Here is a 12,959-nt window from a genome sequence, read left to right as displayed (position 1 = left end):
GATTGGCTAGGGTTACATAGGTCCGTCTTTTGGGAGTAAAAAGCCTGGGGCCCCTACCCTCTGTGGGGCTAACTGGTTATCTCTTTCCCTCTGGCAAAAAGGGAAAAGGACTCAGAGTTGAATCAGAAGCGCCCTCAGTACATCAAAGCCAAAGAGAATACATCCCACAAAATCAAGAAGCTTGAGGCAGCCAAGAAGTCTCTGCAGAATGCTCAGAAACATTATAAGAAACGGAAAGGTGACATGGATGAGCTAGAGAAGGAGATGCTGTCAGTGGAGAAGGCCCGACAGGAGTTTGAAGAACGGATGGAGGAAGAGAGTCAGAGTCAGGGCAGAGACTTGACCCTGGAGGAGAATCAGGTAAGTCTTGAGAGGGTTACTGGCAGAAAGACTGGTGACTTAACGTTGGCTGATTTCATACCTGTCCTCTTTTCCTGTTTTTAACACAGGTAAAGAAATACCATCGATTGAAAGAAGAAGCTAGCAAGAGAGCAGCCACTTTGGCTCAGGAGCTGGAGAAATTTAACCGAGACCAGAAAGCTGACCAGGACCGTCTAGATCTAGAAGAGCGGAAGAAAGTAGAGACGGAGGTAGGCAAAAATTCAAGGGATGAGGTGTAGATGTGCAGCTCAGTGGCAGTGTGTGCTTAGCATATTTACCCTGAATTCAGTTCCCAGCTTCAACAACAAGCAAAAAGATCAGGGAGTGATAATCCCTAAATAAGGAAATAATGATAGTCTTGATAACAGAAATTTATATTTATCAGGCAGCTACTGTGTGCTAAGTACTATGCTTTACATATATTCACTTAAGTTCATTTATGATTACCTTTAGGGGATGGTTTCTATTATCCTCACTTCCAAAGCAAGTAAACTGTATCATAGTACTGAGGCAATCTGCTTAGTAATAACAGTAATCCCATAATTACTCAGCTGCATGCTTAGGATGAACCTGGGCAGTCTGTCTCTAAAGCTCACACTATTACCAAATATACTTCACTTACTGCCACTCTAATATTAGTAATAATGATAGAAAGTTATTCTAGTATCTCAATAGCCTATAATTTTCTAGGTATTCAGCTAAACACATTTTAAATATTTAAAAGAACATTCTAGACATTAATATTAATGTATACTCTGTGTTAAGTGCTTACTAGATCTTACAGATGAGACAGCAAGGTCAGAAAAATCTGAAGCTTTACCTTGCTTAGGGTTGAGCCTTAGATTGGTGAGGAACTCTGGGCTGGGTACAATAAATACCTTTCAGTGATACTGGAGCCCTTAGAACCCCTCATCATCAGTAGACTAGACTGTGTGTGTGTGTTTGCTTTTTAGTAGGCTTCTTGCATTAGATCATGACAGATGGTGTGGAACTGTGGGAATTTTGGATGAGTGAGGCCAATAGGGGTATAAGTCAAGACTATATGGGCTTGGGTTAACTGGCTCAGCCTCTAGTAATGGAATGTATTTCTTACCCAGGCTAAGATCAAGCAAAAACTGCGGGAGATTGAAGAGAATCAGAAGCGGATTGAGAAGCTAGAGGAATATATTACCACTAGCAAGTATGCGGCTCTGCAGTCCTCTCCTCCCCCTCCACATCTCTTATACTTACCCTGCCCCTCTTCAGGCAGGCCTACCAGTGCCCTTCAGTCATAAGTACTGTCTCCTCAGCCAGGCTAACTCGGTGTTTCCTTCCTTTGCAGGCAGTCCCTAGAGGAGCAGAAGAAACTGGAGGGAGAATTGACAGAAGAAGTAGAGATGGCCAAGCGCCGGATTGATGAGATCAATAAGGAGCTGAACCAGGTGATGGAGCAATTGGGGGATGCGCGCATTGACCGTCAGGAGAGCAGCCGCCAGCAGCGAAAGGCAGAAATAATGGAAAGCATCAAGCGTCTCTACCCTGGTTCTGTGGTAAGACTGGAGGGACTTTCTGAGCATGTATTCACTCACTATGGACCTCAGCTGCCCTGTGCTGTGTCATAGACTTTCTAGGGGGACACATGCTGCACACATACCTGCTCAGGCAGAAAGGGAGCCCATGACAGACCAAAGTAATGGTTGCATCAAAGTCCTACATAGTGAACCAGCGAGTCTACTGGAGTATGAGTGAGGGCTTACTTACAAGTGCAGGAACGACTCCAAAAAAAAGGAACTGCATCACCAAAAAGCCCACCCCATTGGCGACGACAGTTCACAAGAGCAGCAGTACTGGAGCTCTTGGCACAGCTTTCAGACGGCGAACCGTTAAGACATTCCTATTTCTGCAGCTGTCCATCAGAGACTTCTCCTCCAGCAGGTGTTTACTTCTATGCAGCTGAGGAACACCTAGAAACTTCCAAGTTTATACTTTCCCAGACATAGTCTCATGAGCCTCCTCCCTCCCCCTGGAAGGAGTGCCAGGTGCAGGGAGACTGCTATAGAGCATTCTGGAGACAGGACAGATAGTCCTACTTTTATTGCTGGGAAAATGGAAACTTAGCTAAACTGTCCTGCACAGTCAAGCACAGTTAGGGCTGGAGAGGTGGCTCAGAGTTAAGAGCATTGTCTGCTCTTCTCTAGCACCTGAGTTTGGTTCCCAGCACCTTGACTCACAGTGTCTGGGATGTCAGTCCCAGGAGATCTGGCATCCTCTTCTGGCCTACATGGGCACTAGTCACATACACATGTGTATAGACAAAACGCATGTAAAAATAAAAATAAAAAAAGAAGCAAAACTTGTAAGAACTGTTGTTCGTGCTGTTTGCCCTGATTTTTTTTTTTTTCAATTTAAAAATTGTATTTACTGGGAGCTGGAGAGGTGGCTCAGTGATGAAGAGCATTTGCTGCTCTTTTAGAGGACCTAACATAACAGTTGACTCACAACTACCTGTAACTACAGCTCCAGGAAATCTGATGCCTCTGGCCTTGGGGGACATATGCACATACACACTTAAACATACTATTAAAAAAATGTGTGTTTGTATTTGTGAGTACACGTGCCACAGCAAATGGAGCTCAGAGACAACTTGAGGTGTCAGTCCTTGTTATACAGTTTATTTGAGACAGAGTCCTATGTTGTTTTTTATCCTTTTTTTTTTTGTCTTTTTCTTTCATGTGTCTGTATGCACCACATGTATGCCTGGTACACAGGCATCAGATCCCCTGCAAACTTATGGGGTGGGTGTGAGCCACATGTGGGTAATGGGAGTGTTCTTAACTACTGAGAAATCTCTCCGGACTCTTGTGTTGTTTTTTTCTGCTATGTATGCCAGGGTAGCTGGCCCACAAGCCTCCACTTCTCATCTCCCCATAGGAACCATGAGGACTACAGACAATGTGTGCTGCCATGTCCTGTATTATGTGGTTTCTAGGGATTTACATGTAGGCCCTACCTCCTACGTGACAAGTGCTTTTTACCCACTGAGCCCTCTCCTTAGCTCAGTCACACGTTCTTTTCATTACAATTGTGTCTTCCTGATGGGTTTGTCTTGCTGTATCCATTCCTCGTTGAGGACTGGGGAAGAGATGGGCTAGAAGGTACTCTTCAAAGAAATAGTTCTGTGTAGTTTTCTTTCTTTTTGTGGTGGTGGGGGTGTGGGGGGGGTGTTTCAGACAGGGTCTCTCTATGTAGCCCTGGCTGTCCTGGACTCACTTTGTAGACCAGACTAGTCTATGAAATGATAAAAATCATTTTGAAAATGATTATAGATTCAGATGTGACTGCCTGAAGCTGTCACAGTGGCTTTGGGGCCAGAATAGGCTTTTCCTATATAGTATAGGGTCTGCTTTGTGAGATAGGATAAAGCCAAAGTGTTCTTCCTACTCTCTCACACAGCCAATAAATACAGCATAGTGTGTGTGTGTGTGTGTGTGTGCGCGCGCGCACGTGCGTGTGCGCATTCAGGAGTTCCCCACACACCAGAAGTTCTCCAATAGATACTAGCTGTGTGTCCTATAATCTAATTCTGACACTGTCTGAAGATGGCATCAGATACCATAGATAAAGACCTCAGTCCCATGCTGGTTAGTGGTAGTGCATGCCTTTAATCCCAGCTCTCAGAGAGCAGGGACAGGCGGATGACTGTGAGTTCGAGGCCAACCTGGTCTACAAAGCAATTCCAAGACATCCAGGACTACACAGAGAAACCCTGTCTGGAAAACCAAAACCAATCAACCTTCACTTCATATTACAGTTGCAAACCTAGGCTGTGTGGTTCTGCCCATCCTAGTGAAAATTAAGTTCCACGACCTACTCCATTGGTTAATTTGCTAGTTTCTCATGGAATTCAGGGAAGCACATTTACTGTGTGTGCACACGTGTGTGTGAAGATCAGAGGAAAACTTGTTTGCAGAAGTCAGTTCTCCTTCCACAATGTCTGTTCTAGGAATTAAACTCATCAGACTTTGTAGCAAGTGCCTTTACTTACTTAGCCTCCTCTTGAGTTATCTAGAAGCTCCCTGAACACCGAACACACACACATTCTCTCTCCTTGTCCCCTACCCTCTGTCTCTTCCCCTCCTTCCCTCTCTTTCCCCTCCCTCCCTCCCTCCCTCTATCCCTCCCTCCTTTCATTTCCTTTCTTTCCAAACAAGGTCTCTAGACTATATACCCCTAGCTATCCTGGACCTCACTATGTAGACCAAGCTGTCCTTGAACTCACAAAGATCCATCTGCCACTGCCTCCTGAGTCCTGGGAGTAAAGTTACACAGATGACCACACCGTGCATAAACACAGAACTTTAAAGATTTTGGGTTGTTTTTGTTGTCTTCTTAGATTTATTTAATTGTATGGGTGTGTGTGTGTGTGTGTGTGTGTGTGTGTGTGTGTGTGTGTTTCTGTTTCTGTTTGTGGCTATATATTTGTGAGTGAGGGTGCCTTAGGAGGCTAAAAGAGGGTATCAGATCCTTTGAAGCAGGAGTTACAGGTAGTTGTGAACCACCTGACATGAATACTTGTAACTGAGCTCAGGTCCTATGCAAGAGCAGCAGGTACTCTTTTATCATCGTCATCGTCGTTGTCGTCGTCGTCGTTGTCATCATCATCATCATCATCATCATCATCATCATCACCATCATCGTATTTTTGAGACAGCGTTTCTCTGTGTAGCCTTGGCTGTCCTAGACTCCAACTGAGAGATCTGCCTGCCTCTGCCTCCAAGAGGGCTGGGATCACAGGCTTGTGCCATCACACCTGGATCAGCAGGCACTCTTTAACAGCTGATTCATTTCTACTAGTCCTTGGCTTTTAAGTTTTTATGGAGGGTTTGGTTCATAGGCACAACAGATTACATCATTGGCTATTCCTGATCAAGTCAGCGTTTAGTCATCTTTCCCTGTTAGGTGTGAGATGGGAACTAGAAGGTCCAATCTACTAATCCTGCTTTGGTCTCTGTAATGACTAGCTCTCATATGAACACTACCTAGGAGTAGTCAGTGATCAGCCAACTCATTATGACTTTAGTTTTTGGAATTGTTGATCAGGAACCACAGTCTAATGCTAAATGTATATTTCATAATACTATAGTCCTCCCTTGGTATTTGAACACAAATAACAACCTTAAGTCAAAAGGTACTGGCATATTACTATAATCTCATTCAATTATCAGTTAATAAATAACCAGTTTAAAGCTGAATACTGTTGTGCATGCCTGTAATATCAGCATTTGGGAGGCAGAGGCGCGAGGATCATGAGTTTGAAGTCAGCCTGGGCTACCTAGGGAGATCTAGGTTAGTCCCAGCTAAATAATGAGACCATATTTCAAAAACAGGAAAATTAACTAGTGTATCATATATAAAAATGTCTTCTGGGGTGAGGCTGTTAAGGCTTGTGGCCTTTCAGTCATTCTTGTCTGATTCCAAAAGCCGTAGTCATCTTAGGAAACCTGTGGCTTCACCTTTTAAACCTCTTGATATATTTGAACCTAGAGATAGTGTCATTTCTTTCTCTGAGCTTCTTCTGAGCTACTCATTGGGTCTTCCATCATGTAACACGTTTATTTAGTCCTTACTCTTAAGAAGGAACATTCAAATTGACCACTGTACTAGTCTAAATTGCTTGTAGCCATAGAAGTCTAACAATCCGTTCCCATTCCCATTTTTTGTGGTATTATACAGGTATAAAAATAGAGGACTGATCTCATCACTAAGCAGCATGGATGTATTCACCATTTCTTATACAGATTTTTATCTTGCCCCTCTTTATGAACTAGTAATTGGGATTCCTAAGCCTTATGCTTCAGTTTTCCCTTCTTCCTTTACTCAGTATGGCCGCCTTATTGACCTCTGCCAGCCTACACAAAAGAAGTATCAGATTGCTGTGACCAAGGTGTTAGGAAAGAACATGGACGCCATTATTGTAGACTCAGAGAAGACAGGTCGGGATTGTATTCAGTATATCAAGGAGCAACGTGGAGAGCCTGAGACCTTCTTGCCTCTTGACTACCTGGAGGTAAGGCTTGTGTAGGGATTTGGGGGTCAAGGCAGTGTTGAGGGCCCCTCACCTTGGCTTTATGTATTCTGTTGTTTCATGAGATTATTCACACAGGTGAAACCTACAGATGAGAAACTCCGGGAGCTAAAGGGGGCCAAGCTAGTGATTGATGTGATTCGCTATGAACCACCTCACATCAAAAAAGCTCTGCAGTATGCTTGTGGCAATGCCCTTGTTTGTGACAATGTGGAAGATGCCCGGCGCATTGCCTTTGGAGGTCACCAACGCCACAAGGTATGGCCCTCATTCCCAGGGTGGAGCTGGACAGGCTCAGTATTGGAGATTCCTATGTTCACCGTCTCCACCCCTTCCCTCCCTGCTGTGTAGACAGTGGCACTGGATGGAACCCTGTTCCAGAAGTCAGGAGTTATCTCTGGTGGAGCCAGCGATCTCAAGGCAAAGGCACGACGCTGGGATGAGAAAGCAGTAGACAAGCTAAAAGAAAAGAAAGAGCGGTTGACAGAGGAGCTGAAAGTAAGGCACAAGTAACACTGATCCTTAGATGAGCGTTCCTGAGCTCATGTTGGCCACTTATTACACAGCCCCTTTTTCTTGTCCTCCTCAGGAGCAGATGAAGGCAAAACGGAAAGAGGCAGAACTGCGTCAGGTGCAGTCTCAGGCCCATGGCCTACAGATGCGGCTAAAGTACTCACAGAGTGACCTAGAACAGACCAAGACAAGGCATCTTGCCCTGAATCTCCAGGTAGGGCCTGGCCTTCAGCCCTCTCTTCCAGAGGCCATCCTAGGTTGTACCGAGGGTGGGGAATTATCCACTTTCTTCCATTCTGTTCAGGATAGCATAGCGTAGACTCAGGTACTAGGATGGGGTGGGAGTGTTCAGATCTTCTATTCCCTGGTTATTCTGTTAAGCAGTTTACTTCATTTCTCATTGTCAATTTTCTCATCTTCATCTACCAAATTGAAGTAAGTGCCTATTTTGTGTGGTTATTACAAAGATGGAATGAGTTAATACCTGTCAAGTTCTTAGAATAGTAGGCACTCAGTCAATGTCATTAGTGCAGTTCAGTCAATAAATATTGGAACTTCTAAAAGTCCGTGGGGAGTGAGCAGCAGTGGCAGATGCCTATGGTCCCAGTACATTGGAGAATTCAAGGCTACATAGTGGTATCACATCTCAAGAACACATACACAGAGTAAGCATTTCAGTGTCTGTGGGTTGGGGTACTGTTCTAGTTATATTAGTGTGTTCTTTGGTAATTCTACATTTTTTCAGTTTACCCAAACTAGAGGTATTACATAATACCTAGATTTATTTTTTTCTGATAAACAGTTCAACTTTTTTGTTTGTTTGTTTTGTTTTGTTTTGTTTTTCGAGACAGGTGTTAGCTTTGGTTGTCCTGGACTCACTTTGTAGACCAGGTTGGCCTCGAACTCAGCGATCCACCAGCCTCTGCCTTCTGAGTGCTGGGATTAAAGGCGTGTGCCACCACACCCGGCCAGCCCAACTTTTAAAACGTATTTGGCTTAGGAGCTATTGGTAAGGGATTGTAGACCTACAACTAATTATGCTTCCTGTGCGCCCAGCCATGTGGATTAAAGGTACCTGAACTAGAAACTGGGGAAACCGTATGATAGCTGTAACAAGAGATTTTGGAGACTTGACTGGGGCATTGGTGCCACGTCAGGCTTTCTCAGTGTTTGCTGACCATGGGGCTGGTATTGGCAAGGACGTCTTTCCTCCACAGGGCTTACCTAGTCTCTTGTCTTTTAACCCATTGACTGTAGGAAAAATCTAAGCTGGAGAGTGAGCTAGCCAACTTCGGGCCTCGCATTAATGATATCAAGAGAATCATCCAGAGCCGAGAGAGGGAAATGAAAGACTTGAAGGAGAAGATGAACCAGGTGGGTAGAGGTGGCATGCCACTATGTGTATCAGGACAAAACTAGGTTCGGAAGTAGGATATTAACCACTAATGTCTCTGCCCTCCCTGACTTTTCCTTCAGGTGGAAGATGAGGTGTTTGAAGAGTTTTGTCGGGAGATCGGTGTGCGCAACATCCGAGAATTTGAGGAAGAAAAGGTGAAGCGGCAGAATGAAATTGCTAAGAAGCGGTAAGCGAAAGTATTTTCATATTATAATAGGATGCACTCCTGCAGCGCGACACCCTTGACAGTCGTGTGAGTCCTAGGGCACTGATTAATTCTTAGACCATACAAACTTACGATAGAAAGGCCTGAAGGAACGGAGAAATCAGATAGATAGTATGACAGGATAGTGGGTTAGTGCCAGCTTTAAATTTGGCTGACCTGGATTAAAATCAGTACCTGGCACAATAGTTTTTATAAAATAAGACAATGATGCCTATCTTGTGGCATTATGGGGAAGATTAAAGTATCTTTGTAAATTCTTCAGCATAGTGAAAAGCACCTACAATGAACAATCAGCATTACCTGTACTGCTGCAGTTTTCGTTCCCTCCACTCCTCCTAGTCCCTCTCCCCATCTTCCCTCCCCACAGATCCCCCCCCTTCAGAAAAGAGCAGGCCTCCCAAGGGTATCAGCCGTGCATGGCATAGCAAGGTACAGCAAGGTTAGGCATATACCCTTATATCAAGGCTAGACAAGGCAACCCAGCAAGAGGAAAAGGGTCCCAAGAGCAGGCAAAAGAGTCAGAGACAACCCTCACTAACACTGTCAGAAATTCCACAACAACACCAAGCCACACAACAATAACAGGACCTAGCTCAGACCCATACAGGCTCCTTGACTGTCAAATCAGTCTCTGTGAGTGCCTACCAGGCCCACATTGTCAACTCTGTGGGCCATGGCTCCTACAATCAATCCTCCTTCCCCTCTTCCTTATAGTTCCCCAAGCTCCATCTAATGTTTGGCTGTGGGTCTGTGGGTCTGCTCCCTTCAGTTGTAGGATGAAGCCTCTCTGATGACTATTGGGTTAGGCTCAGGTCTATGAGTATAGCAGAATATCATTAGGAATCATCTCATTGACTTTTTTTTTTCTTTTTCAAGTAGTGTTTGGTTCTATCCTAGGTCTCTGGGTTATCCCGCCTCTGGTTCCTGGCCCGCCAAGGCAATGTCAGGTGTGGGCCTCAAATTGGACCAGTCATTGGTTGGCCACTCCCACAAGTTCTCCTCCACCATTACTCCAGCACATCTTGAAATCAGGACAAATTGTAGGTCAAAAGTTTTGTAGCTGGGTTAATGTCCCCATCCTACCACTGGGGACCTTGCCTGGTTACAGAAGATGGCCGGTTCAGGCTCCATATCCCCCCATTACTAGGAGTCTTTGCTAGGGTCACCCTCGTGGATTCCAGGAAGTTTCTAATGCACTGGATTTCCACATTGCCTCCCCCCCCCAAATGCACCAGTCATCTCTTCCAGTACTCTCTCCCCCCCTGCATCACCCACCCCCAGTCCACCTGCAAAATCTATTTCCTCTTCCCTGGGAGATGCATGTGTCCCCTTGAGCTCTCCCTGTTACTTAGCTTCTCTGGGTCTATGGATTGTAGCATGATTATCTATCCTTTATGGCTAATACCCACTTAAAAGTGAGTACATACTATGGTTGTCTTTCTGGTTCTGGGTTACCTCACTCAGGAGGATTTTTTTTTTAATTCCATCTATTTGCCTGCAGATTGCATGCTGTCTTTGTTTTTAATAGCTGAGTAGTATTCCATTGAGTAAATATACCACATTTTTAAAAATTTATTCTTTAGTTGAGGGACATCTAGGTTGTTTCCAGTTTCTGCCTAGTAGAAATAAAGCTGCTATGAACATAGTTGAGCAAGTGTCCTTTGGTGAGTATATACCCAAGTAGCTGCGTCTTGAGGTGGATTGATGCCCAATTTTCTGAGGAACTACTATATTGATTAACAAAGTGGCTGTGCAAATTTGTACTCCCACCAGCAATGGCAGAGTGTTCCCCTGGCTCCATATTCTTGCCAGCATGAGCTGTCATGTGTGAAACAGTGGCATTTTGTAAGGATGTGTATTTTAAAGACTTAATTTTATTTATTTGTGTGGGGGGAGAGGAGAGGAAGAGAGAGAGTGAGATTGTGTGCTGGTGCCCACAAACGTCAGAGGATTGTGTCGGATTCCTCTGAGCTGGTGTTCCAGGTGGTTGTGGGCTACCTGGTTCAGGTTCTGGGAGCCAGACTCAGGTCCTCGGGAAGAGCAAAGTGTTTTTAACCCCTGAACTGTCTCTCTAGCTCAACATGTGAGTCACTTTGAAATATGTTTTCACAGTAAGAGGAGATAAGGGGAGTAGAAATTGAAGGTTGAAGAAAGATGATAAGGAAAGGGTCTTGTATAAAAAACAATGACAAATCTGTTATCAACTTCAATATTTGACTAGTGCAACTCATCTGAAATTAAAAAAAGGAAGGAACCAGCAAGATGTTACGGAAGCTAGAACCTGCCCTTAACTATCAGGAAAGGCATTAAAAGGACAAGGAGTGGTGAATTGGCGAACTAAAGAGTGAGTAGGATTTAGCTAGCCAAGCAGGGACAGAAAGGAGTTCCAGCCAGTAAGAACAGCATGCTTAGAGATGTGAGTATGCCTTGTTCTGAATACTAAGTAGTTTTAAATGCCTAGAACATAAAAACAGGGTCAGGTGGAAGGCAGGGGAGGTGGGAAGGTCAGCAGGGGCTGGATCACAGAGGGAGGGCTTTATGAGTCATACTTAGATTGGCCTAAACATTACATACCTCAAAATTGTAGAATGAATTACATTCCATTTGGATTATAGTGACTAATAAGTTTAAGCTGCTAGCATGACATCCGGCATCATCTATCACACTATACTGAGGATTGGTGGGGCAGTTGGAAGCTAGCCTTGTTTGGCTGCTAGTGGCTATACAAAGTTAATGTACTTTGAGTTTCGAAAGAGGTGAGGGAAACGATAATAGCAAAATAACAGTGTTTTCTTCATGTTCTTCTGCTACCAAATCTCTGCCCCTTAGGAGCTTCTAAAATCTTGGGACAGAGCTTAGGACAGAACTGAAGCCCTTGGGTAAAATTGAGCTGATTACAGCCAGTATTCCTCACATTGATGATGATAGCTAAAATGTACTGAGTGCTTACTTTGTACATATTACTAACTCAATAAGAAAACCTACAGATGAGGAATCTGCAATATAAAGAATATAACTGAGAGTACAGTACTTCCAAGTAGAAGTGGATAGTAGCCGTATTAGCACACTACATTATGTTACAGTAATGACATATAGGCAAGAGCCTGGGTTCTCGTGTTAGACTTGGATTCCAGTCTCAAACGTGGTATTTGCTAGCTGTTAGATGTGTGGCATTGGGCAGGTTTTTTTTTAAACCCTTTAGCCTAAGTTTCCTGTGTAAAATTGATGCCTAGTTATAGGGACTCTTGAGTAGAGAAGTAGAGATAGTCTGCATAAAATACATAGAAGCTTGATAAATTAAACTCGTAACTGATGTTTTCAGATGATCTTTTATATATTTGTATTTCCTAGAAAATTGGGAAGGTACTGGAGTCTCCAGTATTTAAATGGGGGATAAATGGAATTTGGCCTAGATTCCTCTGTCTTAGGCTAGAGATCCAGCTTCTGGGCATAGTTTGGTGTACCTATGAGTGGATGAGGCCATGGTAACCAGGAGGCCCTGAGCACTAAGTCTACTTCCCCTCTTTCTACAGCTTGGAATTTGAGAATCAGAAGACTCGCTTAGGCATCCAATTGGATTTTGAAAAAAACCAGTTGAAGGAGGACCAGGATAAAGTGCACATGTGGGAACAGACAGTGAAAAAAGATGAAAATGAGATAGAAAAGCTTAAGAAGGTAAAAGACAAGGGGAAAATTGGGATAAATATTATGCACACAAGTATAACACCTATAGTTTATACATTTTTCATTTTTAAATGAAAAACACCAAGTCCTTAAAAGGGAAGAAGTGGTTACGTGGCACAAACATGTCAAAAGAGTGAAATCGCTCACAAACGAAACAGTTAGCTTTTCCAGAAATCACAGAAATAAAAATTAAAGCAGCAGTTGAATATACTTTACTTTTTTTGTTTGTTTTTTTCAAGACAGGGTTTCTCTGTGTAGCCCTGGCTGTCCTGGACTCTCTTTGTAGACCAGACTGGCCTCGAACTCACAGAGATCCGCCTGCCTCTGCTTCCCAAGTGCTGGGATTAAAGGCCTGTGCCACCACCGCCCGCACACTTTACTTTCTATCACTTAAAAATTTGTGGGTTTTTTGTTTTTGTTTTTTGATTAATAGTCTGTGTTGGGTCTATGCACATGAATGCAGGTGCCCATGGAGACCAGAGGCCTCAGATACCTTGGAGCTGGAATTACAAGCAGGTGGAGCTGGGAATCAAACTTGAGTCCTCTTCAGGAGCAGTATGCCCTCTTAACTGCTGAGCCATTTCTCCTGCCCCACATTATCTACAAGTTTTTATTTTACATTGCATGTGTGTGTATGTCTCTATGTGGTTATGTGTGCATGTGTGTCAGGGTATACCCATGTGTGTGCTGGTTTC

At 43.9% G+C, this 12,959-nt stretch overlaps 1 protein-coding gene across 6 annotated transcripts in view; it reads left to right on the top strand.

Annotated features, from left to right (window-relative positions):
- The window catches only part of SMC1A (structural maintenance of chromosomes 1A), a 57,770-nt gene that overhangs the window by 13,017 nt on the left and 31,794 nt on the right, over positions 1–12,959 (top strand). For all 6 annotated transcript variants that reach the window (XM_084790012.1, XM_084790014.1, XM_084790011.1 and 3 more), the window contains exons 6-16: positions 102–360; positions 450–590; positions 1,479–1,561; positions 1,703–1,910; positions 6,242–6,427; positions 6,524–6,703; positions 6,797–6,943; positions 7,035–7,172; positions 8,216–8,332; positions 8,435–8,541; positions 12,114–12,255. In XM_084790012.1, coding sequence (XP_084646138.1) covers positions 102–360; positions 450–590; positions 1,479–1,561; positions 1,703–1,910; positions 6,242–6,427; positions 6,524–6,703; positions 6,797–6,943; positions 7,035–7,172; positions 8,216–8,332; positions 8,435–8,541; positions 12,114–12,255 — 1,708 coding nt within the window. The remainder of the gene's footprint in view (positions 1–101; positions 361–449; positions 591–1,478; positions 1,562–1,702; positions 1,911–6,241; positions 6,428–6,523; positions 6,704–6,796; positions 6,944–7,034; positions 7,173–8,215; positions 8,333–8,434; positions 8,542–12,113; positions 12,256–12,959) is intronic.

This window comes from Acomys minous, assembly GCF_964271855.1.
Source record: "Acomys minous genome assembly, chromosome: 7".
Classification (NCBI taxonomy): domain Eukaryota; kingdom Metazoa; phylum Chordata; class Mammalia; order Rodentia; family Muridae; genus Acomys; species Acomys minous.
Note: the sequence above shows the minus strand (reverse complement) of the source record. Positions and strands in the feature narration are given on the sequence as shown.